Consider the following 27,821-nt stretch of genomic DNA (forward strand, 5'->3'; position numbering starts at 1 on the left):
CATTTCATGCTCCATTATTTAACAGGCAGCTGCGCTCTCTTGAGGAACTCACTGCAGTAAATCAGTTAGCAGCCCATCCATATGTATGTTACGCTCTTCCTCACGAGAGCTTTTATTAACTAAACTATCTGGCCACAACATTAGGTACACCAAACTATCTGGCCACAACATTAGGTACACCTGCACATAATAGAGCCCAGCTTTGGAATGCTAATAATGTAATCAATACTGTCTTAGAAGCGCGTTCGACAGACTAGTTAAAATACATTATTAGGTACTAATGGCAGAGTGCTTAATCGAGTGCCCTTTTGTTCCTAAAAGGCCACCGTACTTCTCGTTTGACAACACATGATAGGTGCGGGCGGTACTGCACATTTTGGTATCGATCCAATACCAAGTAAATCATAGCTAGTTTTGGCAACATTTTTAGGATCATTCAAATATTTTGTGATTTTGTAAAAAGTTTTTTATACACAAACTTATTTGTGGACAATTCATCTATGAATAAGTTCAACAATATACGAAACATAAATAACCACAATAAAACAATTATTTACTCTTATTACATGTTTTTGGGGTAAAATAAAGTTTGAAATAACTAAACAAAAACTATTGGCTTTCATTCAAATCAATGGAATTTTTGCCCACCTGTGTGCAATGACTTATTTACATGACTTTTGACTTATAACAATATGTAGATATTAGGGCTGTCAACCGATTGAAGTATTGAATCGCAAATAATCAAATTTTTTCCGCAGTTAACTTGTAATTAATAATAAATAATCGCTGACAGAGGGTTTTTATCTTTAATAAGTCTACCTTACAGAGGTCATTTTCGAGTTTTTAATACTATCAACATTGGACTGGACAATTTGTTTGCTTTATGCAAATGTTGGTTTATTTAACATCATGTTTTTTAAACCGCTCAACAGAAAGTGGATACAAACTATTTTACAGAGACACATCTCTCATACTCTCTTACATGCTAAACCATAGTAATAATAAAATGTATACAATTTATATGGAGCTTTTTATCAAAACTCAAATACCTTTTACACCAACAACAAACAAAAAAAAAACAGTTGAAAGAGTAATACAAGCTTGTTTGAACAGGTGAGTTTTTAACTGTCTTTAAATGTAGTGAGTCAGTATGACAAGCGCATGTTAATTGTGCATTTAAATGAAATTTGTGTTAACTTTTTATCTTCATGGTAATTTTTAATAGGTGCACAAAACACAGATTTTTGTAAGAATAATCATACTCTAGGAAGGGAATTTATATGGCCCCATTTGTCGCAGTTTACCTGACTGACACATGAAACGTGACAAATTGGGGGGTTGCACTATATATGTGACAAATTGGGGTGTTGCGCTATCTGCTTTAGACGCCAGATGGCAGTAGAGTTTTGAATATCTGAAAATTGGTTTTATGGCAATTGCTATGGAGATTGACACTTTCCATCATTTCCAACAGACAGCATTGCAGAATGAATAACCCCCCACCTTCCTGTCGTGCGAGATCCATCCTTTACGACTGTAAATATAAAAAAAAGAAAAATATCGGTCTCTTCACACTAGTATCAATGCGGTACCAATACTACTTTTGGTATCAATATTTGTATCAATCCTCTCACCCCCTAGCACCTGTGTGTCAAAGTCAAGGCCAGATACGGCCCGCGAATGAATTATCTATGGCCCCCGGGATGATATTTGATTAGTATTAGAACCAGCCCGCAGGCCACAGCCGCCTGCTGCTGTTTTGCAGGCACCAATACTCCATCAGTGTTGGCGCTACGAATTTTCAAAATGGGGTCCCGGGTACCCCATCAAGTCATAAAAATGGGGTCCCACTTTTTTGAAATCGTTTCGAAAACAAATGATAAATGTATGCATTATCCTGTTTTATATCACATTCCTAATTGTGTTTTGAAAAAAGGTTGTCATTAACGTTACTTAATTCATTAAAAAAAAAAAAAAAAAGAAAACACATTTTTATGCATATGTACATTGATTCAGTTATAAAAATTCATTCACTTTCTTCTTTCCTTCATGGATCTTTACTTTACTGCTGCCGGTATTTTTTTCTATATTTCTATTGCAATATTTTCAGAATGTGTTTGTTCTATTTTTGGCCGAAGAAAACAATCTGAAGTTGTCTTTATTTTTTTGTTATAATGCCATGATTTTAATAGTTCGGCCAGCCTGTGCACAGATTTTCTTCCATGTGGCCCCTGAGCTAAAATGAGTTTAACACCCATGGCACATGGACCTCAATAGTTTGCAGTAAACCCATGCTATACTCCTGTACAGTAGGTGGCGGTATGCACCTTTTCAGTCATGGCTGCAACCCACCATTAAACTAAAATAAGAAAAAGTATGCAACAGGTCTGGTTGCTTCATGTTAGAAAGTTTGCTTTCTTGCCGTTTTAGGAAGCCAAGAAGAAGTATGACAAAGAGACAGAGAAGTATTGCGCGGTACTAGAGAAGCACCTGAGCCTTTCAGCGAAGAAGAAAGAGTCACACCTGCATGAGGTAAGACATCGCAAGGTAGATGATATCTCCAAATGTCCTAATATTTTTTGCCTTTTACAGGCAGACAACCAGGTGGATAATGTCAGGCAGCATTTCTATGAAGTCTCTCTGGAATATGTCTTTAAAGTGCAGGAGGTCCAAGAGAGAAAGATGTTTGACTTTGTGGAGCCGGTAAGAATACTCTTTTTATATTGTCACTGTACTAGTCAAATGTTTATGTACATGATATTCTTTTTGTATTATTACTGCCCTAGTCAAAGGTTTACTGTATGTACACACATTATACTTTTTTGTATTACTGTACTAGTCAAAGGTTTAAACACTTTTTCATTCACTAGCATGATGAGGTGCGTCCTAACTTTAAAATAGTACAGTAAACTGGACATTGAATAAGGTAGAGTATTTTCCGGACTATATCGCGCAAAGGGATATAAGCCGCACACACTACATTTTAGAAGAAAAAGTTATTTCTCCATGTATTAGCCGCACCGTAATGTAAGTCACCGATATATACGTTGCGAAATTATTTATTTACACTGTAAGGTTTTTTAAATGTTTATTTACATACCTTAGTTGTTTCCAAACGGTGTCTGTAACATGGCAGTAAAACGATGATCAAACAAAACATAAGTCATCGTCATGGACCCACTAGCTCAGGGGTCGGCAACCTTTACCACTCAAAGAGCCATTTTGACCCGTTTCACAAATTAAAGAAAACAATGGGAGCCACAAAACTCTTTTGAAATTTAAAATAAAATAACACTGCATACACTTTTTTTTTTTGCTTTGTGCTATGTATAAACCAGGGATCTCAGACACGCGGCCCGCACCTTAATATAAAAACTTGCCAACCCTCCCGATTTTTCCGGGAGACTCACGAATTTCAGGGCAACTATTCTCTCGAATGTCTGCTGATTTTCACCCAAACAACAATGACAAGGGTGTGCCGTGATGGCATTGCCTTTAACGCCCTCTACAACCTGTAGATACAGCGTGCCAGCCCAGATACATGTTATATGAGGCTTCTGCAGACACACGTGTGACTGCAAGGCATACTTGGTCAACAGCCTTACAGGTCACACTGAGGGTGGCAGTAAAAACAACTTTAACACTCTTACTAATATGCGCCACACTGTGAACCCACACCAAACAAGAATGACCAACACATTTCGGGAGAACATCCGCACTGTAACACAACATAAACACAACAGAACAAATACCCAGAATCCCATGCATCCCTAACTCTTCCGGGCTACATTATCCACCCCCCCCCCCACCCCCCCCCCCCCCACCCCCCCCCCCTCCCCCCCTCTCCGTGCATCAGTTGAGGTGGGCGGGGTTTGGTGGTAGCGGGGGTGTATAATGTAGCCCGGAAGAGTTAGGGATGCATGGGATTCTGGGTATTTGTTCTGTTGTGTTTATGTTGTGTTACGGTGCGGATGTTGTTTGTCATTCTTGTTTGGTGTGGGTTCACAGTGTGGCGCATATTAGTAAGAGTGTTAAAGTTGTTTATACGGCCACCCTCAGTGTGACCTGTATGGCTGTTGACCAAGTATGCCTTGCAATCACTTACGTGTGTAAGCAGAGGCCGCATACAACATGTGACTGGGTCGGCACGCAGATAGTATGGTGAAAAAGCAGGCGCGACGACAGGTTTTAGAGGACGCCAATAAAGGCAGTGCCATCACGGCACGCCCTCAATATTGTTGTCCGGGTGAAAATCGGAGAATATTTGCCCCGGGAGATTTCCGGGAGAGGCACTGAAATCCGGAAGTCTCCCAGAAAAATCGGGAGGGTCTGCAAATATGCAGCTTAGCCGCATCAGAGTGGTCAAAGAGCCGCGGGTTGTTGACCCCTGCACTTGCAGAAGATAGCTCTCCAATCAGCTAAACAGTGACGTCTTGTTGAGTTTATTGAGGACATTTTAAAACTGAAACGATACAAAAAGAATGCCATTGAAAGTTAATAATACTGACGCAGTCACTCGGAAATGTGTTATTATATTAGCTTATGCTAAAGACGCTAGCATCATGACATTGCGTACACATATGCATGAAAACACTCTTACAGACATCACACATGGGGCGGTTTAGTAAGTATAAACCGTTTTAAGTTTTACTGTACAACTTACAAACGTTGCTTGGAGTGATAAATGAATAATTTATAAGAAGAAACGCTATGGATGGCTAGAAGACTGAAGACACTTTGGTTGATAAAAAAAACAAGCACTGCCTGTAAATGCAAGGACCTGCAGTGAGCAAACTTGTCCAAAAGATGGCGTCATAGCACCAACAATAAAACTAACTATAATAACAATTATTTTTATTATAGCCAGGAGCAAAGAAAAATCCATACATTAGCCACTCTGTCTTATAAGCCGCAGGCAGGGTTCAAGTTGTAGGAAAACAGTAGCTTATAGTACGGCATTTACGGTACATGATGCATCAAGTTAATAGATGCGTTTCGTTCCCTCAGCTGCTGGCCTTCCTCCAGGGCCTCTTCACTTACTATCACCACGGCTACGAGCTGGCCAAGGATTTCAACCACTTCAAGACGGACCTCACCATCAGCATACAAAACGTAAGGACACACATGCATGTAGAGAAACTGAGCCTCACTGTCTTAAATCTATTTTTTTTCTTTTTATTTATTTTGGTTCATGTCTTAAATTGCATGTATGACGAGGGAACAATTGGGAGAGTTTATTTTATTTATTTTTATTATTATTATTTTTTTAATTCATTTTTTCCTTTTTTTCTTTTTCTAATTTGCCTTATGTTATTACATTGACAGGGGTTACGTAATTACTGGGGTTTGTTTGCCTGTTTAATGGCAGTATTTGATGAAACTTTGAGGAAATGTCAGAAATTGAATAATGAACCAGTGATTACCATAATTTCCGCTACTTCTTCCTCTTGCTTTGAACCCTGTACTTTATACAGTGGGGAAAGTATTCTTATGGGGTCATGGGAACAGGGAGTCATCTTTTTTTAATTTATTTTTTATTTTTTTATTTTTTCAAGAGCACATCAAAAGTATTACCCGCTCCTGCTTTTTCCACCTCAGAAATATTTCTAATCTCGGATCCATATTATTTTATTCTGAACTAGAAATTATCATTCATGCTCTTGTTTCCTCACTCCTTGATTATTGCAACTTACTCTTCACCTGTCTCAACTAAACATCCACAGCATGCCTGCAATTAGTACAGAACGCTGCTGCTAAACTCTTGTCATAAATATAGTCATATTACCCCCGTCTTAGCACTGGCTACCTCTTCATTTCGTACAAAAAGCCTTTTGAGTCAGTTGCCCCTAAATGGTGGAATGCACTCCCGTATGAGCTGAGATGCACCTTCTGTTGACGTATTTGAAAGCCAGTTAAAAACACATTTGTTTAAGTGTGCATACTGTAATATCACATTTCCCTTTCTATATTATTTTTTATCATATTTTTTTTCATTTTTCAATGTTTCTGGTGTTGCATCATGTTTGTTGTGATTGTACTATTTGTATTTTAACCCTATGAAGCACTCAGTGAGATCTCTCTATGAGAAGTGCTATATAATTACATTTTATTTGCTTACTTACTTACTTTACCTGGGTGGATCTCGCGTGAGCAGAAGAAGAGGGGTTAATCATTTTGCTATGCAGTCTGCTTAAGATGATGGAAAGCGCCACTCTAAATCGCAACTGACGCTAAGGTCAAAGTTGGAATTGCCACGAAACCCGTTTCAAGATATTCAAAACTCTACTGCTATTCGGCGGCTAAAGTGGATATTGCACCCCAGAGTTGGGCATAGAGTATGGTCAACTAAACAGGCGCCATGACTGCTTCCAACGACGTTTGTGGCTGTGCCCGGAAGCATGCAATTGAGTCGCTCTGACGTTAGTTTTTCTGACAAAATAAACCATTATAAGTTTAATAGAGTTTTAAACATAATCCAGCTCATAAACCTACTATAAAACATAATTTTAATTCTTCAAAATATAATTATGCGGCTGTATTTGATGCACTCCATTGTATGTATGCATGCATTATATCTATATCTCGTCATGACGTAGAGAAGGGAGGGCAGGCAAAAATAGGGCATTGGGGGGCAGAGGGAGTCTGTGTGGGTTCCCTCTCCTCTCTAAGTTTAAGTCCACAGCAATTCCCTCCTCCTTTAACCTCCGTTTGTTGGCTTTATTGAACCCATATCGAGTAAGCAAAATAGAAAAAAAAACTTGATGAATGCAGAGAAAAGAAACACATGCTGAAGCACTGAGAAGTGGCCACCCCAAAATGACAGGAAATATCACAGGCAGCGGTGTCGTCATCAAAATGGCAGCGTACGCACAGGCATGGTTCGCACACAGACGCAGTCGTTATCTAAAGGTATGTAAACCAAAACGTTTGCAAATAGAGGCGTTTGTAAATCGAGGTTCCACTGGATTTGTAGTGGACATAAGTGAATCAGAAATGTCCATTTTGTCTTTTTTGTTTTTCTCCTTTTTTTTTAAAATCTTTTTTTCATTTTTCATTATTTGTACACCACACAATTAGAATATTTTAGAATATGACTATTCAGTATAATTTTGGTATTTTTTCTTAAACTCCTCCTTTTCTTGTTTTCTTTTTAAAATTTTTTTAATGTTCTTCCCCTCCTTTTTCTTTTTTTTGCCATAAGTATAACTTACGATATAATTTGAACACTTTTTTATATTTGCTATTTATTTCCCCAAAGCCCCTATTTTCTTTACCCTTTTTATTTGCATGCCAAAGGATATAATTCAAATGTTCTTTTTTTGCCCTTTCTTTTTTTAATCTATTTTTTGTTTCACATCCACTTTTGAAACAAAGCTTTCAACAGCAAACAATGCAAACTTTATTTCCCTCTCTTTTGCATCTGACAGACGAGGAATCGTTTTGAGAGCACGAGGTCCGAGGTGGAGAGTCTAATGGGGAAGATGAAGGAGAATCCTCATGAACACAAGAGCGTTAGCCAAGACACCATGGAGGGATACCTCTTTGTGCAGGAGAAGCGTATGTTTCAATACACACACACAGTTGTGGTCAGAAGTCATGTTGTAGATCTAACTGAACCATTCTTTGTACAATATTTATATTACATCATTGGAAATACATATTTATGCAGCGTCAAGGGTCATTGGAGACATTACTGGCATGGATAGACTATTTAGCCTAAAATGTTATGATGGACAGTTCATGTTTTTACTGCTACCTGATTTCACCTGCAGGTTCATTTGTGTCAAGCTGGGTGAAGTACTACTGCACGTACCATCGGGAGCCAAAGCGGGTCACTATGGTTCTCTTTGACCCCAAATCGGGGGGGAAAATGGTGAGTAACAAAGGAAAAAATTCCAAGTGTTGAATCACCCGCAGTAAATGTCAAGATCCGCCTCATATGGTGCCCACTCATACCTGTAAAGACCCATGAAAAGGCGATATCATCTAAACCAGCCGCCTTAAAATCACATGAATGCTGTACTGTTCAGTGTGTGCGTGAGCAGTGTGACTCCAAACTGCGGCCAGTTTTCGCCCACGCACCGGACGAGACATAGCTGATGCATGTTCAGGCCTGATTGCTGACTAACAATCTGGGGAAACATCAGAAAAACAGCAGGAAGTTTGGTTGTTGGTTTTTTTAATTGTTGCATAAAAAAATTAAATGTGGCTTAAAGCAAGTGAGGCTGACTGTTGATTTACTCTCAACTAGTATGTAATCTAAAAGGAAGAATAGTACAGTATTATTTCAGCGATGGTTGTCATGTTTATTTTTGTTACAAAGCATTAACCATAAAACATGATGACAGCTTAGAGGGATTTCCACTGATGTGTGGTCTGTTAAAGTGTGTCCAAAGAAATTGAAGATCTAAAAATATCTGTCATGGCAATCAGCATGTTTGCTAATTAAAAAATGTGTGGTTATTGTGATTTTAATACATTTTCAACACCACAAGGTGACAGTATCGCATTTTTTGGTCCTTCCATTATTTAGCGCATCCAGAAAGTATTCACAGTGCTTCACTTTTTCCATATGTTATGTTACAGCCTTATTCCAAAATTGAATAAATTCATTTTTGTGCTTAAAATTCTACCGACAATACCCAATAATGACAATACAATACTTGTGGGATACTACATTCTCTTTGCAAGACCTCTCAAGCTCCATCAGACTGGATAGGGAGCGTGGGTTTTCATCCAGAATGTCTCTGTACATTGTTGTATTCATCTTTAGTCTCGTCAGGGAGGTGACCAAAAACCGGATGGTCACTCTGTCAGAGTTACAGCATTCTTCTGTGGAAAAAAGAACCTTCCAGAAGGACAACCATCTCTGCAACAATCCACCAATCAGGCCTGTGTGGTAGAGTGACCAGACAGAAGCAATTTCTTAGGGAAAAAAAAGCCTAAATGCACCTGAAAGTGTCTCAGACCAAGAGAAACGAAATTCTCTGGTCTGTTGAGACAAAGATTGAACACTTTGGTGTGAATGCCAGGCCTCATGTTTGGAAGAAACCAGGCACCGCTCATCACCAAGCCAATACCATCCCCACGGTGAAGCATGGTGGTGGCAGCATCATGCTGTGGGGATGGTTTTCAGCGGCAAGAACTGGGAGACCAGTCCGGATAGAGAGAAATATAAATGCAGCAATGAACATAAACATCCTGGACAAAAACCATTACTTCCCATCCAACTTGATAGATTTTGTTTTCGAACCAGTTTCAGCACATTTGGGAACACCCACTTTAAGCTCCGAAATGTGGGCATTAGCCTCCCTATGTCACCTACAGAATAATGGAGGCAATTTTATATTGGGTAGTATGTTTTGGTAGCATCTACATCCCGAATCACGATATTTTTGCGCAGTATTTTCGAAAATATCAAATATGTCTCCTAGATGCATTATTGCAGGTCTTAACAAAACAACTAAAGAAGGGGTCAGCCTGCATACGTATCCAAATGATGGCAATATGAAAAAAGTATGGACCCTTCTCTTCAAATTGACTCGCGCAAAATGGGACGGACCAAGTGAGAGGTAATTTGTAGAAGTCATTTACAGTGGTCCCCGGTACCGGTCCGTGGATCGATTGGTACCGGGCCGCACAATAAATTAAAAAAAAAAAATAAATATATATATATATATATATTTTTTTAGTAATTAAATCAACATAAAAAACACAAGATACACTTACAATTAGTGCACCAACCTAAAAAACCTCCCTCACCCATTTACACTCATTCACACTCATTCGCACAAAAGGGTTGTTTCTTTCTGTTATTAATATTTCTGGTTCCTACATTATATATCAATATAGATCAATACAGTCCGCAAGCACACATGATTGTATTTCTTTATGACAAAAAAAATAAAATACTGGTCCGTGGGACAAATTTTCAAGCGTTGACCGGTTCGCAGCTACAAAAAGGTTGAGGACCACTGATTTAAATTATCCCGACTTCGAAGAAGTACATGCTCTGTATTTATACTGTGCTTTAGTATACCTGCACGATTCACAAAACGCTTTACATTATACGTCGCACTCACCCATTCACACACACATTCACACACTAATGGCAGAAGCTGCCATGGAAGGCGCTAACCGCGACCCATCAGGAGCAAGGTTGGTGAAGTGTCTTGCCCAAGGACAGAACAGCCGTGACAAGGATGTCGGAAGTTGGATTTGAACCAGAAACCCTCAAGTTGCTGGCACAGCAGCTCGAACATCTGAGCCACGCCACACAGAAGGGTTTTGGTCGGAGTTTAAATAGAGAACATTTAAAGGATTCAAGCCAAATGCGATCCCAAAAATCATAAGCACCCACGAGGATAGAAAAACAGAGATCTTGCGGCGAAAAAGAGACTATTCTTTTTTGTGTCCTCTTCTACTGATGTTTTCCTTGAAATGAAAATGCTGAAACGCAAGCTGTTTAGTCCATGGAAGAGCAAGGAAAACCGGAAATTACGATTCTTGTTTATTTTTTGCTCATAATGTTAACCATATCAGTTTTGAAGTAATCATCGACCAGTGCAACAAAAACATGCAACTAAGTGGTGAAAATAATTGTTTTACATGTTTTTTTATCCACACTGTCTATTTGGGGAAATGGGCTGCAGTTCTGTAGATGACGTCACACCAGAAGAGGGCATGTCAAGTCGAGTCTAGCATTTTAGGTACAGTTAGTTATCTACACAATACTCAAAAACTAACCGATATCATGGGAAATGACAACCGGATTTATTTTCAGGAGCAAAAAATACATAGACGTAATGGGTCCTTTTCATTAGTTCCTTTGGGAACATTTCGTTTTGTAAGTTCCACTGTATTAAAAATCCCTACTCGTGAATAAAAATCTTACTATGGAATACATTAAAATGTAATGCTAATTTTAATGTGTTCGCACGTGTGTTGTATTTGTATAGTAAATGGTGCTGTAATGACTTAAACTAGCTTGTATTTCAACACAGTAACTGCTTTATATAGAGTAAAAGTAAAAATACATGTTTTATTAATTGCTATCTTGACTTGTGAATACCGTATTCAATACCACAGGGGATTTCCACAGATTGGCACGCCCTCACTAAATTAATGTGCTTTGGATACATTTTGAGGTGGAAGTTAAACATTTTACAGAAGTAAATATCTTTGTTTTTAGAGTTCTAATATCAAAGGGGTCAGTTACTCCATTTGTGGCCCTTGATGGTTAAAAATGTTGTAGTTAGGTCATGTTTATTGAGTTTTTTTTGTGTCCTTTTGTTGTTCAGGGTGACGAGGAGAGCTTCTTCCTGAAGTCCTGCACCAGGAGGAAGACAGACTCCATTGAGAAAAGGTTCTGCTTTGACGTGGAGGCCGTGGACAGGTGAGAATGTGCGCAGGGAAGGAACTACAGAGTGTAATAACAGTGCATTGACACATGGAGGTGCTGACGCTCTGATTTTGGAGGTCTGGTGGGAGAATTCCCAGTCAAGCTGGATATGATTCATTTAATCTTATTTTTTTCTATCTGTTTGGTGTTTTAAGGCCGGGAACGATCACAATGCAGGCTCTGTCAGAGGAAGACCGCAGGTTGTGGATGGAGGCCATGGATGGGAGAGAGCCGGTACGTCGCCACGGTTACCAATGCGTTCCTATATGACACACACATTGAGATAGAGCAGTCGAAACTCCCTTGCAGTCCCTACACTGAACAGTCCATAGAGTAAGGAAATACGACTTCATGTATTGCATACAGTGTAGTTACTACTACAATCACCACTGCAGTTTGATGCGTCTTAATGAGGGGTGTACACCAGACCCTCTCCATCGCCATGGCAACTGAAGTAAAGATGCATGCCATTTATGAATGGCATTCATAAATGGCTCCATCTTATATAAACTCCAGGGAGTGCATTAGGGCTTTTTATGAGTTAGAATTAGTAGTTTAGGAGTTTAGTTGCAAACATGTAATTTAAAGCTTCAGAATTGTGTTTCTGGGGAAATAAATGTTACATCCATTAGACTTGTGTTTTTTTGTGTCTAAAGATGTTTTATGTTCTCTGTGTAGGTGTACAATCTCAACAGGGATAACCAGACAGAAGGCAGTAAGAAATTCATAACTTTCCTTTCACATGACACGTGTTTAGTACTTTTTTGACAAAGTTAACCCAAACTACGTTTGTAATTATTATTTTTAAACTACAATTTCAATTGAATTGTCATTTATGAAAATATACCACATTTATTGTACATATTAGATTATGTAATGCAGCTACATTATATTAAAAGTAATTGTACTCTACTGATACTATATTTTTTTTAAATCCAGTTTTATAAATTTGTGTCCAAAAAAAAATCCTAATTTCTTATATGCATATCTTACATGAGGAAAATACACCAATTATGTTTTTTTTAAATAGCATTCATTACTTTATATTGTTATTGTTTCATAATTTTTATATGATTAAAATGTCATTCTCATCCAAAACACTACAAAAAAGGATTCAGGATTAAAAACAAATAAATGGTCATAATTTATTGCACAGCATGCATATATATGTATATATTATTCATGAAAAAAACACCAATTATATTTATTATTTCAGATTTCATTTATTTTTACCATGAATATTATATGGTATAATGAATAAAGTAACACAAAAAATTATTTTTGGTTCAGAATAAAACATTTTTTGAGAATTTATTGTACTTTATATACGTTTGTATATTATTCATGAAAAAAACTGCTAAATTAGTTGTATTTTATTCATTTTGCCATTATTATTTTATTTGATCAACTATCTAAAACACTAATTCACTTCATTTATTTCAGGATTAAAACACTAAATCACTTCATTTATTTCAGGATTAAAACAATGTCTACAATTCTTATACAGTATATTTATTAATGAAAAAAACAATTATATTCATTGCATGTTCTTTATATATATATATATATATATATATATATATATATATATATATATATATATATATATATATATATATAATATATATATATATATATATATATATATATATATATATATATATATATATATATATATATATATATATATATATATATATATATATATATGTCTTAATTAGATTATCCAAAAAAATAGTGCTCGATACCGTGGTCGAGCGTAATATGTATGTGTGGGAAAAAATCACAAGACTATAGAGAGATGAAATAGTCTTGTGATTTTTTTCCCACACATACATAATGGGGCGGCATGGCGTAGTGGGTAGAGCGCCCGTGTCAGAAACCTGAGGGTTGCAGGTTCGCTCCCCGTCTCTTACCATGCCGTTGTGTCCTTGGGCAGGACACTTCACCCTTGCCCCCGGTGCCGCTCACACCGGTGAATGAATGTTGAATGAATGATAGGTGGTGGTCGGAGGGGCCGTAGGCGCAAATTGCCAGCCACGCTTCCGTCAGTCTACCCCAGGGCAGCTGTGGCTACGAAAGTAGCTTACCACCACCAGGTGTGAATGAATGATGGGTTTTTAACATGTAAAGCGACTTTGGGTACTTAGAAAAGCGCTATATAAATCCTAGATAGATAGATAGATAGATAGATAGATAGATAGATAGATAGATAGATTCCAAAATTCACATTATTTTTTGCAGTTATAATCCCTAATGTGCCATGAACCAATAATTAAAAAAAACATTTTACCAAGCACCAAACGGCAGTAAAAAGTTGTTTTAAATGAATAAAGATAACGGTTTTGGACATTTTAGTTTGTGTTTATTTATTTATTTTGGGGGGACATTTTAAAACCCTTTCATGTACCTCACAATTTTCTATTAGTCAACATGATGCTTGACATTTCTAGCATAATCTAATAAACAATAGTGCATAGGGGTACGTACGGAGTGCCGCTTTTCAGTCTTTTTGTACTATCCCGTCTCATTTCTAGCTCACATTCAGTCCATAATTTGTCTTGTGTATGACTTATTTTTGAGTTAACCCCGCATAAGACTGGCCACAACAATAGGTATGCATGTATAATATAGCATCGCAAATGCCTTCACCAATACTCTTCATTTTGTTTCTCAGTTTCTAATGACGCTGGCAAATTAACTTAACATGCTTTATCATGCAAGTGCATATGTACCTAGTTAGTGAGTGAGTACGTGTTGCTTGTGCAATAGATTGCTGGGGGTCAATATTCCTTTAGACGGTACAATTGGTGTTGGTAGTCACTGTGTTCTCTCTTTCTCTCCAACAGTGGCCAAGCTGGATGTGATTGGGTTCAACGTGATGAAAAAATTTATATATGCAGTGGAGACTCGAGGTAGAGTGCAACGCGTGCTATAAACAGCACAGTTGATACACACACTACAGGGATTGAGACCCCTACTGTATGTAATGCAGCTACACAGAAATGAAGCATCTCTGTATTTGGAGTAAATGCAATAGTTTTGCTATTTCCCTGATTCAGGCTTTGACCTTCCTGTGAAATATGTTGCATAAAAGGCTTTTTTAGACTCATTTTTAGAATCCTTTTCACTTCTTTTCCAGGTATTGACGAGCAGGGCTTGTATAGAATCGTCGGCGTCAGCTCCCGAGTTCAGAAACTATTGAGCCTCGCAATGGGTACGCGCCAAAACACACACAGTAAAACACCCACGTTTACACACACATCTGTTTTTGTTTTTCCAACTTTTGTGAGGATACAGTCCAGCTAAATGTTCCTTTTGGCCTCAAACTTAAAATGAACGTGTGTTTAATTTTCATGTTAGTGCATTAGGTCTGCGTTAGTAGATTAGGTCAATGTCCTGATCCATACCAGCTCCACAAGATGGCAGTTATGTTCTCTATTGGCTTTATCTACCTCTGCATGTCAGATGTTTGTTACACTTGTCAATAAGGCTGGGCGATATGGCCTTTTTTTAATATCTTGATATTTTTAGGCCATATCGATACACGATATATATCTCGATATTTTGCCTTAGCCCTGAATGAACACTTGATGCATATAATCACAGCAGTATGATGATTCTATGTGTCTACATTAAAATATTCTTCTTCATACTTCATTAATATATGCTCATTTTAAACTTTCATTCAGAGAGGGAAATCACAACTAAGTCAATTTACCAAAACTGTATTTATTAAACAGTTATTAAGCAGCGGCTCAAACATTCATGTCATTTCAAAACAGAACGTGCAAGATTGTCAGACATTTTAAAACAAGCTATTAGTGCACTTTTGTGTATGATGTAACTAAGATGACAAATCAAAACAACACTAAATTAAAGTGCACTTTTTGTACAGAACGTCACTACAATAGTTTAAAACAAATAAAGTGCTCTTCTGTGCATGATGTCACACAAGATATTTCAATAACTGTCAAATAAAAATTAGTTGCATAATAGGAAATCAAATTGTGTACGTCCTTCGCTATGTGGTAGGTTCCGGCGGACGTTATCTCCTTATGTCGTGGACTATTTTTTTCATACTGTGTTGATGTGGAAATGGTTGCTCTGCATTTTGTTGGTGTGGCACCGAACGGAGATGTTGACATGCAGAGTTTCAAACACTCTTCATTCTCTGGCTGGTGACTTTTCAAATGATGCTACATATTAGCTGTAATGCTATATTTTGTAGCAACGCTTTCGCCCCACACTTGACAAATTACGGTTGTCTGTTCGACATATTCCCACTTGAAGCCAAACCACCGCCAGACGATGGACCCTGTGCTGTTTTTCTTAGGAATTAATTCTTCCTTCATTTGTTATCAGATTCGCGCCTTATTTCTCTCTTATTACCAAGCCCACCACAGCTAACTTTAGCCATGCTGCTACCTCTCAGCTCTGCGAGGGCGTATACGTACAGTATGTGACGTATGTAAGAAGGTGCGCTTGTTTAAGTCTCTGTGAGAAGGAGAGGCAAAAAAAGAGTGAGAAGAGCCTGTAGTGTAATGCCTGCAGCTAAAAGCAACTGTGTGAGAACGTATACTCGAATATCACGATATAGTCATTTTCTATATCGCACAGAGACAAACCCGCGATATATCCAGTTTATCGATATATCCAGTTTATCGATATATCGCCCAGCCCTACTTGCCATACTGTTATTTACAATTAACTCATCAGTCGTTATAATGCTGACTAAGCAGTTTGCTTATTCTATCATTGGTTCTTTTGCTGCTGTGTTGTGCAATATACTCGCTGGTAAGTGTCCATGTGGTCAAAGATAACTGTTTTTCTTTCCACTTTTTCCATCCACTCCAATCATGAATGCAGTTTTTTTTTTTTAAATACCAGCTTTTAATAGTAATTTTATGTTTTATGGTCCATCAGATCCAAAGACCTGTGCTGACGTGGAGTTGGAAAACCCAGAGTGGGAGATTAAGACCATCACCAGTGCTATGAAGCACTATCTCAGGTTTGTGTCAAAAAGGCCAGCTTGAATTCAAACAAAGCCATAAAATTGTGTTTTGTTTTTTTTAAAGGTTTTTTTTAGTTTTTTTTAGACAGGACTGTAATCTATTTGTGGCAGTGGTGAGTTGGTGGGGTTGGACATAGTGTCATTTCTTTTGGGCGTTTATTCACAATACGAAGGTCCTGAGTAGTCCTGAGTTCAATCCTGGGCTCGGGGTCTTTCTGTGTGGAGTTTGTATGTTCTCCCTGTGACTGCGTGGGTTCCCTCCGGGTGCTCCGGCTTCCTCTCACCGCCAAAAACATGCACCTGGGAATAGGTTGATTGGCAACACTAAATTGGCCCTACTGTGTGAATGTGAGTGTGAATGTTGTCTGTCTATCTGTGTTGGCCCTGCGATGAGGTGGCGACTTGTCCAGGGTGTACCCTGCCTTCCGCCCGAATGCAGCTGAGATAGGCTCCAGCACCCCCCGCGACCCCAAAAGGGACAAGCGGTAGAAAATGGATGGATGGATAAAATGGACCATCCTGCGAGTGCTTATGGGGAGGGTCCTAAAGCAGCACCCGGTGCTCGATGAGAAGAGCGATATGTGTTTTAATGTCAGACTCTTGTCTCCATTAGATTTGTTACTAGTTGTTTTTTTGATTAGAAATATGTAGGGCGGCCTGTTTAAAATTGAGCAACAAAGACGGCAATTTGGCAACACCGTCCCACTCAGTTTTCTTAGTCTTTGGCAAACTAGGTGTTATAATTACGGTACGGTACGTTCTGATTGATATTGATCTGATATCAACAAAAAACAAGTATCGGATTATATTCACTTGCATGTAAAATACAAGCAGTGTTTACTTGTGCAAAGCTGGACAGCCAGTTAACATCTAAATGTCCTCCAATATGCACACAGGGCTGTTTTTTTTGTATTTTAGTAAAGTCATTTACAAAAATGTAATTATGGTAGGCTACAGGCTACTAGGATCTATCAGCTACACAGCAGCTAAGCATACAATAGCACACATGCTAAACATTAGGGGCGTGGGAAAAAATCAATTAGAATCGCGATTCTCACGTTGTGCGACTCAGAATCGAATGTCATCTTTAAAAAATCAATGTTTTATTTTTTTATTTATTTAAAAAATACAAATAAAATATTTAAATTTTTTTTTAATTAATCAATCCAACAAAACAATACACAGCAATACCATAACAATGCAATCCAATTCCAAAACCAAACCCGACCCAGCAACACTCAGAACTGCAATAAACAGAGCAATTGAGAGGAGACACAAACACGACACAGAACAAATCAAAAGTAGTGAAACAAAAATGAATATTACCAACAACAGTATCAATATTAGTTACAATTTCAACATAGCAATGATTAAAAATCCCTCATTGACATTATCATTAGACATTTATAAAATTAAAAAAAAGAACAATAGTGTCACAGTGGCTTACACTTGCATCGCATCTCATAAGCTTGACAACACACTGTGTCCAATATTTTCACAAAGATAAAATAAGTCATATTTTTGGTTCATTTAATAGTTAAAACAAATTTACATTATTGCAATCAGTTGATAAAACATTGTCCTTTACAATTATAAAAGCTTTTTACAAAAATCTACTACTCTGCTTGCATCTCAGCAGACTGGGGTAGATCCTGCTGAAATCCTATGTATTGAATGAATAGAGAATCATTTTGAATCGGAAAAAAAATCGATTTTGAATCGAATCGTGACCCCAAGAATCGATATTGAATCGAATCGTGGGACACCCAAAGATTCACAGCCCTACTCCTATAACAATCCAGGTGGTTCTTTTCCAATTTGAAATGTAGACTTGTCAGACCACAAAACACTTTTCCACTTTGCATCAGTCCATCTTAGATGAGCTCGGGCCCAGCAAAGCCAGCAGCGTTTTTAGGTGTTGTTGATAAATGGCTTTCGCTTTGCATAGTATAGTTTTAACTTGCACTTACAGATGTAGCGACAAACTGTAGTTACTGACAGTGGTATTCTGAAGTGTTCCTGAGCCCATGTGGTGATATCCTTTACACACTGATGTCGCTTTTTGATGCAGCACCGCCTGAGGGATCGAAGGTCCGTAATATAATCGCTTATGTGCAGTGATTTCTCCAGATTCTCTGAACCTTTTGATGATATTACAGACCGTAGATTGTGAAATCCCTAAATTCCTTGCAATAGCTCATTGAAAAATGTTGTTCTTAAACTTTTTGATAATTTGCTCACGCTTTTGTTCACAAAGTGGTGACCATCGCCCCATTCTTGTTTGTGAATGACTGAGCATTTCATAGAAGCTGCTTTTATACCCAATCATGGCACCCACCTGTTCCCAATTAGCCTGTTCCCCTGTGGGATGTTCCAAATAAGTGTTTGATGAGCATTCCTCAACTTTCTCAGTCTTTTTTGCCACTTTTGCCAGCTTTTTTGAAACATGTTGCAGGCATCAAATACCAAATGAGCTAATATTTGCAAAAAATAACGTTTTCCAGTTCGAACGTTAAGTATCTTGTCTTTGCAGTCTATTCAATTGAATATAGGTTGAATAGGATTTGCAAATCATTGTATTCTGTTTTTATTTACGATTTACAAAATGTGTCAACTTCACTGGTTTTGGGTTTTCTATAACAAACCATGATGTTTAGGTTTAAACATACACAATTAGCAAAAAAATCTAGCATAAATTGTTTGCATGCTAATAGGTAACGTGGTAACACCGATAAACTATCAGCTTAACTTGGTCGGCAGAACCGAGTTTCACAGACCATGATTTTTAGGTTTAAACATACACGATTGGCAAAAAAAAGCTAGCGTAAAACGTTAGCATGCTAACAGTTAACGTGTTAATGCAAGTTAACTATTACCATACTTGCAAGACGACACTGGCTATCACAAATATCAGGTTTAAACATACCAAATTAGCAAAAAAAAAAAGCTAGGATAAAACGTTAACATGCTCATGTCCTTACAAGTATGCTAACAATTAACGTGCTTACGCACGTCGGTTCAAATCGGATGAGAAATGTGGGATATGCTGTCAATTCCATATTTCCCATTCATTGTCAATAGCGAGAAATCTTCCAGAAATTCCAGGAAAACCGAGAATTTTCTACATGTGTGAAGAGCAGTGTGGGTTGATGGTTGATCGATCGAAACATTTTGAGAATGTTTGGCATTATATAACTATGAATAAGTCCATTCATTTGAATGGGAATTTTGGGAAAAAATAGAATTTTTGAAAATATAGTTAATACAACAATTGTACTAGATGATATGAATAAGTTGGTGTTGGAATTTTTCGAAACGATTGAAAAATGTTGACATACTAAAATAATTGTCATAATATTGTATTTTGGAATTCCTGGAATTTCGGGAAAACCGGAAATTTTTACGCACTGATGTCGCTTTGAAATGAACAACAATTAAACAAACAATTTAATTAAGAAGAATGTTTTGAAAGTGTAATGGACAAAAACGGTTGAAAAATGTGGACTGTGAAAACTTTTCCAGGAAGAGGGGAAAATAGGGCTTTGGAAAACCGGGAATTCTGGGAATTCCTGGAAATGTTATGAACTTGGAAAATGGTAGTTTGATTGTCCAATGTGAGATGAGTGTGTGGATGGTGCAACAGTCAAATTGGTTGAGAAATGTGTGAATTGTGCAAGTTTAAAAAATGGCCCATTCATTTTCACTGAGATAATGTCCTAGAAAAACTGGAATTTTGGATATTCTGGGATATTTTTGAAAACATGTTTTGGGGGAGCTCACGATTCCCGGTCGTGCCAACGTTTTAATACAGGAACGTTCCGATCGGATAAAAACGTGAGCTGTGGAGCGCGGCGGAATAATAACAATAAATAGTTTTTTGGTGTAGGCAAACTAGAGGTAGAACACAATAAAACTTATTTCCGAGCAGATTGCCAGTTGATGCTTTATGATCAGCAGTATCCTAAAATTTGCATATTTATCTTTTTGAGACACTTTTTTTATTTTTTATTTCAAATTCCAATTTCAGCTGACATTCTTCTCTGTTCATCTTCCATCTTTTTTAAAAGGGTGCTCCCTGGACCCCTCATGACATATCAGTACCAGAGGAGTTTCATCAAGGCTGCCAGTGAGTATTCCTCCTTCACAGGCTTAAATGTCACACATGTCTACTTGTTGCTGCCTTTTGTGCCTCAAACAAGTTGAGGCCATGTTAAATCAGACAATTGCTTTTTCACAATATGTTGGAGCCTCCAAAGTGGAAAAGACCGGTTGAATAGATATTTTTCCCCTGGTATATTTGACATACTTTCATATGAATAAGATATTTAATGTAATAAAACAACCAAGTAAAATTTGCAATTTTCAATGCCAACAAGGGATTGACTCAAAAAACGCTTCAGCTTAAGTTAAGTAAGGCTCCATTCGTCCAAAAATGCGCTAGCTTTATGCTAATATACACAAGCTTTGCTATTGACATGCCACTGAATAGCATTAGCAATTTTACATTGAATTTAAGCATCTTCAAAGTTGTTAATGAAAACTACTACAAAGATGCACATTACAATCAAACAGCTGGTGCTTAATAAGTACAATACGTACTGTATTAACACTTTGTAGGGCGCAACAGACCGTAAATACTGAACTGACCAATACACCATGAACTATACTCTACTACCATCTAACGTCTTGAGCTTGCAACTGCAATGAAACTTAGAGACGGATTTACCAAAATCCAAATACCACACGCTAGACAGTGTGTGCAATAACTAATATAGCGTGTACTATGACTGGGCGTGTTGCCTGTGATCTGTGTGCAATTGAAAAGTGGTGCAGAACGCCTCATTTAAATTAGGATTTTGTGTGCATACCATGGAGACACTTTTCTGCACATTCTTGTTATCATGCCACTACCTTTGTGCAAAGTGTTAAACCTGCAGCACACATCTATAATCTGTAACACTTTTTTAGAATCGCAATCCAGACAACAGAAACATATGCACATTGACACTTACTTCTGTGCGCGAGGCTGTAGATAGCATCACCAGCGCATTAAAATATTTCCGAAATAAAAAAAACGGAACGACATTAAAAAAAACCCAAAAAAACCACCAGCAGACACCTAGACACACATTAATTGAATTTGTATTTTAATCAGCCCCAGTAGTCATCCAGCAGCAATACAATTATAAAAAGAAATTGCTGGATAGACAATGTCCAATATTGACTGTCCAAAACGCTTACTCAGATTTAGGACGGAGGATTCTCGTCTGTCCATTGTCTGTCTGTGCAGCACAAGCACTGATCCTGCAGCTGTGTGTGGAACTGTCAGTTTGCACGTCCTTCTAAATACTGTAAAACGCAAATTAATTCACGCAAAACAGTGAGGAGTGTTGCTAAATCACATTGCGTGTGCTAAATTATTATATTTGCATCTTCTCCTCCTAGTTTTCTGCTTACTTAACAGACGCAATTCACTTTGCACACGTTTAGTAGATCAGCTTTGCGTGTGCCATCAGGTTTACACAGGTTTAAGGACACGTAAACCTTTAGTAAATCAGGCCCTTTGTGTCATACCTGCAAATGAGACTCAGAAATGTGATAATGAAACAAGATACTGTATAACAACAGGACAGCAGTTGTCATAATCGGCTGATTTTAAATGTTACAATAAAAACGTTGACGTTATTGGAAAAAAAATAAAAAATTTAACAACACCCACAAAAGTACAAAAAATTATAAATTCCCTGGTATGGGGAATCAGTACTGTATCAGTTAAAATGTGAACGGTCCCCGTCCCTAACTGTATATATTTGTCCATGGAGCTGATATTTCATTGACTGCTCAAATTATAGATTATTTACTACATGGCAAGTTGTAGTTTTAGTCTATGGATTTTTATCACCCATCCATCCATTTGCTATCACTTGTCCCTCTTGGGGTCGCGGGGTGGCTGGAGCCTTTCCCAGCTGCAGTCGGGCGGAAGACAGGGTACACCCTGGACAAGTTGCCATCTCATCGCAGGGCCAACACTTGTCCTGTTTTCCATCACCAGCACCCTGCTGTGGGTTTATGACACAAAAAAAGCAAAACATACCACTTTTTAGGTTTTTATTTTTCTGACATTCTTAAATTATGCAAACTGGAAATGGACTTTACTATAATCATGTATGCATTTTTTAAATCAGATCAATTGTTCAATCAGCAATTCTGTTAGAACTCCAAGTTTTGGGGTGTTTGACTTTCAAGGGCCTGCTGTGTAATTAAATTCAGTTTTGATAATGATAAAAAAAATAGAATGTTCCCTTGGAGATCATATAAATATACAATGCTATGTACAATATCAGTATAGATCAGGGGTCGGCAACCCCCCTCCCTCCGTGCATCGGTTGTGGTGGGCGGGGTTTGGTGGTAGCGGGGGTGTATATTGCAGCCCGGAAGAGTTAGGGCTGCAAGGTGTTCTGGGTATTTGTTCTGTTGTGTTTATGTTGTGTTACGGTGCGGATGTTCTCCCGAAATGTGTTTGTCATTCTTGTTTGGTGTGGGTTCACAGTGTGGCATATATTTCTAACATTGTTAAAGTTGTTTATACGGACACCTTCAGTGTAACCTGTATCGCTGTTGATCAAGTATGCGTTGCATCCACTTGTGTGTGCGTGCAGAAGCCGCACATATTATGTGACTGGGCCAGTACTCATTGGACTGGGTGAAAAGCGGACATGACGATTTTCGGGAGGGGCACTGAAATTTGGGAGTCTCCCGGGAGGGTTGGCAAGTATGAGAATTAGCGGTGAATGTGGTGTTACCGCGGCACCGCCGCTGTATATAATCGGCGGGCCAGCTCTAGTGTTAATTTGATATCGCCTCAAAGTCCAAGTGAAATTACACGGCAGGCCAATTTTTGCCCGCGGGCCAGAGTTTGACACCCATGGTGTAGAGTGTTCTGGGCTTCAGACATGATTTTGTTTCAGAATTCCTTGAGAAAAAAACGCCTGGTTAGACTTTGTGTATGTAGTAGTGTGTGCCTTCCTTGCTTTACAGCTATGTTGTTGTTATGCTGTTTGTTACTTATGTATGTTATGTTGCAGCTATTTAAAATAGTTTTGTCAATTTGTTCTGGCCTGAAATAAATTGGCCCTTTGAAACATATCTTTGTCTTTGTGTGTTGTATGTAGACCACATTGCTTGGCAGAGTTCAGTGATGCAAATGCATGTCAAGTTGATCAACAGATTGTATTATTCTCCAGTGCAATAACAGTACTGAAATGAAGGCTAAAAGGGCATTAATGGAAGCTTTAAAAAAAAAAGAAGAAAAAAAGAAGTAACTAAATAGTTACTTTTCACAGTAACACATTACTTTTTGGTGTAAGTAACTGAGTTAGTAACTGAGTTACTTTTGAAATGAAGTAACTAGTAACTGTAACTAGTTACTGGTTTTCAGACCCCTGGTATACTGTAGATGTAAAGAGTTTAAATAACCTAAAAAGGTCATCTTTTCAAAAAAACAAAAAGCCAGTTAGGTTGCTAAGTTGCAAGGACACCCACAGTGACTACAATTCTCTCCTTTGCTTCTTCAGTCTTGCAGCTTTTGGGGTGATTCAAGGTCCCCCATTACTCAAAAGTGACTCTTAGAGGATTTTTGAACAGCATTATGTGCCCCAAGTGCCGGTTTATGAGCACCAAATGTGGGAAAAATCCAATCATTCCCCTCACTTGTTTGCTCCACTTTTGAGAGAAGAGGCGTGCAAGTGCTCACTTTTGAAGTTGTGATTTAACGACATCATGAGGAGAAAAACCTATTTCGTCATGGGTTTTTGAACATATTTTTTTTATTTTCCAACAGAGGTGGGTAGAGTAGCCAAAAAAATTACTCAAGTCAGAGTACTGTTACTGTAGAGTAATAAGATTTATCCATCCATCCATCCATCTTCTTCCGCTTATCCGAGGTCGGGTCGCGGGGGCAGCAGCTTAAGCAGGGAAGCCCAGACTTCCCTCTCCCCAGCCACTTCGTCCAGCTCCTCCCGGGGGATCCCGAGGCGTTCCCAGGCCAGCCGGGAGACATAGTCTTCCCAACGTGTCCTGGGTCTTCCCCGTGGCCTCCTACCGGTCGGACGTGCCCTAAACACCTCCCTAGGGAGGCGTTCGGGTGGCATCCTAACCAGATGCCCGAACCACCTCATCTGGCTCCTCTCGATGTGGAGGAGCAGCGGCTTTACTTTGAGCTCCCCCCGGATGGCAGAGCTTCTGACCCTATCTCTAAGGGAGAGCCCCGCCACCCGGCGGAGGAAACTCATTTCGGCCGCTTGTACCCGTGATCTTGTCCTTTCGGTCATAACCCAAAGCTCATGACCATAGGTGAGGATGGGAACGTAGATCCACCGGTAAATTGAGAGCTTTGCCTTCCGGCTCAGCTCCTTCTTCACCACAACGGATCGATACAGCGTCCGCATTACTGAAGACGCCGCACCGATCTGCCTGTCGATCTCACGATCCACTCTTCCCTCACTCGTGAACAAGACTCCGAGGTACTTGAACTCCTCCACTTGGGGCAGGGTCTCCTCCGCAACCCGGAGATGGCATTCCACCCTTAAAAGTAAATAGTACGGTAGTCTTCCAGATAATTACTTAAGCAAGAGTAAGTATGTATTTAGTGAAAAAAATACTCAAGTACTGAGTAACTGCAGAGTAACTTCTGATTTATTTAGTAGCTATTTTTAATGGTACACTACAACCATAGTTGGTGTGTGTGTGCACATGGGAGAGACCAAGACGTAGAGAACCTACTATAGCATGCACTGTACCACAAAGGATGCACGTTTTACAGTAAGGTATGACATTATAACAGTGTTAATGTTACCGTAATGTGAGCTAAACACATCAACTAGTTGGAAGTGCAATTCTTGTAGGCTGAAATGTGAACATTTCCACTGTCACACATGACAGCATATCGTGTAAATCAGGGCTGTCCAAACTTTCTGACTGGGGGGGTCGCCTTGGGCTTAAAAAAATTGGCAGGGGGGCTAAAAGCCGACTGTGTGAAATTAATATAGCCATGGAAGTTCAATAATTCTCTTTCTTACCAATGATTGTCACACACTAGGTGTGGTGAGAATATCCTCTGCATTTGACCCATCACATTCACCCGCTGGGATGTGAGGGGAGCAGTGAGCCGCAGCGGTGGCCACGCCCGGGAATCATTTTTGGTGATTTAACCCCCAATTCCAACCCTTGATTCTGAGTGCCAAGCAGGGAGGTAATGGGTCCCATTTTTATAGTCTTTGGTATGACTTGGCCGGGGTTTGAACTCACGACCTTCCAGTCTAAGGGCGGACACTGTAACCACTAGGTAAGGTTGCTTGAATCAAATTAGGAATGTCTTCTAAAAATATGGCAAAGCTAACTTGGAACACTTAATTCCAATCAGAGTCATAATGTCATCAAAGCTCACATTTATGCATTCACACACAGCACCAGCTTTTTGGAACAAGGATCAGGTGATAGAAGAAAGGTACAAATACAAAACCCAAAACCAATGAAGTTGGCACGTTGTGTAAATCGTAAATAAAAACAGAATACAATGATTTGCAAATCCTTTTCAACTTATATTCAATTAAATACACTGCAAAGACAAGATATTTAATGTTCGAACTGAGAAACACAATTTTTTTTGCAAATCATTAATTTGGGTTGCGATGAGGTGGCGACTTTGTCCAGGATGTACCCCGCCTAACGCCCGAATGCAGCTGAGATAGGGTCCAGCACCCCCGCGACCCCGAAAAAGACAGTTGGTAGAAAATGGATGGATGGGCATTAATTTAGGATTTAATGGCAGCAACACATTGCAAAAAAGTTAGCACAGGGACATTTTTTACCACTGTGTTACAGCGCCTTTCCTTTTAACAACACTCAGTAAACGTTTGGGAACTGAGGAGACCAATTTTTTTGGGGGGGATCAAAGGTCACTGGCATTCAATGTCTGTTTTCGGCCTGCCGCTTACGTGCAGTGATTTCTCTAGATTTTCTGAACCTTTTGATGATATTACGGACCATAGATGGTGGCCAGCTTTTTTGAAACAGTTTGCAGACATCAAATTCCAAATGAGCTAATATTTGCAAAAAATGACAAAGTTTACCAGTTTCAACGTTAAATATCTTGTCTTTGCAGTCTATTCAATTGAATATAAGTTGAACATGATTTGCAAATCGTTGTATTCTGTTTTTATTTACGATTTATACAACGTGCCAACTTCACTGGTTTTGGATTTTGTATAATAGAAATCTATTTGTGGCAGCATCATAATAATAATGATGATGTATTAGGATTTATATTTACACTCTGAAGTAAAGGAAAACTTGAAGGATTTATTATCATATAGTGAATAATGAAAATTCATATTCTCACTTTTTGTTTTTTAAATAAAACAACCTTTTTTCAAAACAAAACAAAATTATTAAGGTGGTTGTATACAAATATGTTGTAGATATGTTAATCCAGCTTTAAAGAGTCAAAAACACCATTAAAGTTTTGACATCTGTATTTAAAAAGCTGGTTTCAACCAAATCCATGCAATAATTAGTTTTTAATGCATGTCAACATACCAAGTGTGTGTGCATAAGGGGGCGACGGTGGGTTTAGGGTGCGATGGGGCCCCTTTAGGAGTCTTGTTTACGGGGGGCCAGAATTTGGTGCCATGTACTGTATTTAAAACTGTTAAAAAAAAGCACAGTATAAGACTTTTAGTTTATTTTAAAATGAGGTTAGCTTAGCTTGCTTTAGTTTGGACTGGTTTTGCAATCCGATAGCTCTTCATTAAGTTGTTTTTATTCTTCACAAATCTCAGGTGTGTTCGGGTGTAGGCGTACCTTTCACGCTCCACAACACATACCTGACCCGTTTTCCCGGTTTGTCTGTGGCCAAAGCTGCTATAAAACTGAGCTATCAAGAGAAAGGAAGTCCAGGAAATGACGGAGTGTCTCTGGCAAGGAGGGGGAAAAAGTGCTGACGTGGGTTAATACTGAAACAACGCCAACCAATCATATTTTTAAGGGTTTTGGACCATCGTTAAATTTCAAAATGTGGCTGCCGACAGATTTTCAAAACACATAAAGTTCAACATCTCGCCTTGCGTTTGGTTTTCATGTCTGCGTTGTGAGAGTTCAGTACAGCGTTTATGGCACTCTTTTCATGCCAATATTTTTTTTCATTTATTAACAAACAAGCCACAAGCTGCAAGGTGATTTAAGGACAGCCGGTGTCCTGGGGTGAACTCCCAGACTCACTCCTCCTGGTTTTAATCAGCCCACAGGCCCGCATCTGGCTTCTTGCTTGGCCTCCTCGGGTTTCACAAGCGGCAAACTGCATAGGCAGGCAGCCTGAAAGGGGAAAGTGTAAAACGGAGTGGAAGAGAG

The 27,821-nt window shown here is 38.7% G+C and overlaps 1 protein-coding gene across 3 annotated transcripts in view; it reads left to right on the plus strand.

Annotated features, from left to right (window-relative positions):
* Positions 1-27,821, plus strand: part of LOC133650953 (rho GTPase-activating protein 26-like) — a 155,146-nt gene that overhangs the window by 84,280 nt on the left and 43,045 nt on the right. For all 3 annotated transcript variants that reach the window (XM_062048760.1, XM_062048758.1, XM_062048759.1), the window contains exons 6-17: positions 2,431-2,532; positions 2,593-2,703; positions 5,008-5,112; positions 7,428-7,557; positions 7,773-7,873; positions 11,301-11,395; positions 11,557-11,635; positions 12,080-12,116; positions 14,251-14,316; positions 14,544-14,618; positions 16,328-16,412; positions 20,483-20,541. In XM_062048760.1, the coding sequence (XP_061904744.1) occupies positions 2,431-2,532; positions 2,593-2,703; positions 5,008-5,112; positions 7,428-7,557; positions 7,773-7,873; positions 11,301-11,395; positions 11,557-11,635; positions 12,080-12,116; positions 14,251-14,316; positions 14,544-14,618; positions 16,328-16,412; positions 20,483-20,541 (1,045 nt within the window). The remainder of the gene's footprint in view (positions 1-2,430; positions 2,533-2,592; positions 2,704-5,007; positions 5,113-7,427; positions 7,558-7,772; positions 7,874-11,300; positions 11,396-11,556; positions 11,636-12,079; positions 12,117-14,250; positions 14,317-14,543; positions 14,619-16,327; positions 16,413-20,482; positions 20,542-27,821) is intronic.

Source organism: Entelurus aequoreus, linkage group LG05 (genome assembly GCF_033978785.1).
Source record: "Entelurus aequoreus isolate RoL-2023_Sb linkage group LG05, RoL_Eaeq_v1.1, whole genome shotgun sequence".
In the NCBI taxonomy this organism is placed as follows: Eukaryota; Metazoa; Chordata; class Actinopteri; order Syngnathiformes; family Syngnathidae; genus Entelurus; species Entelurus aequoreus.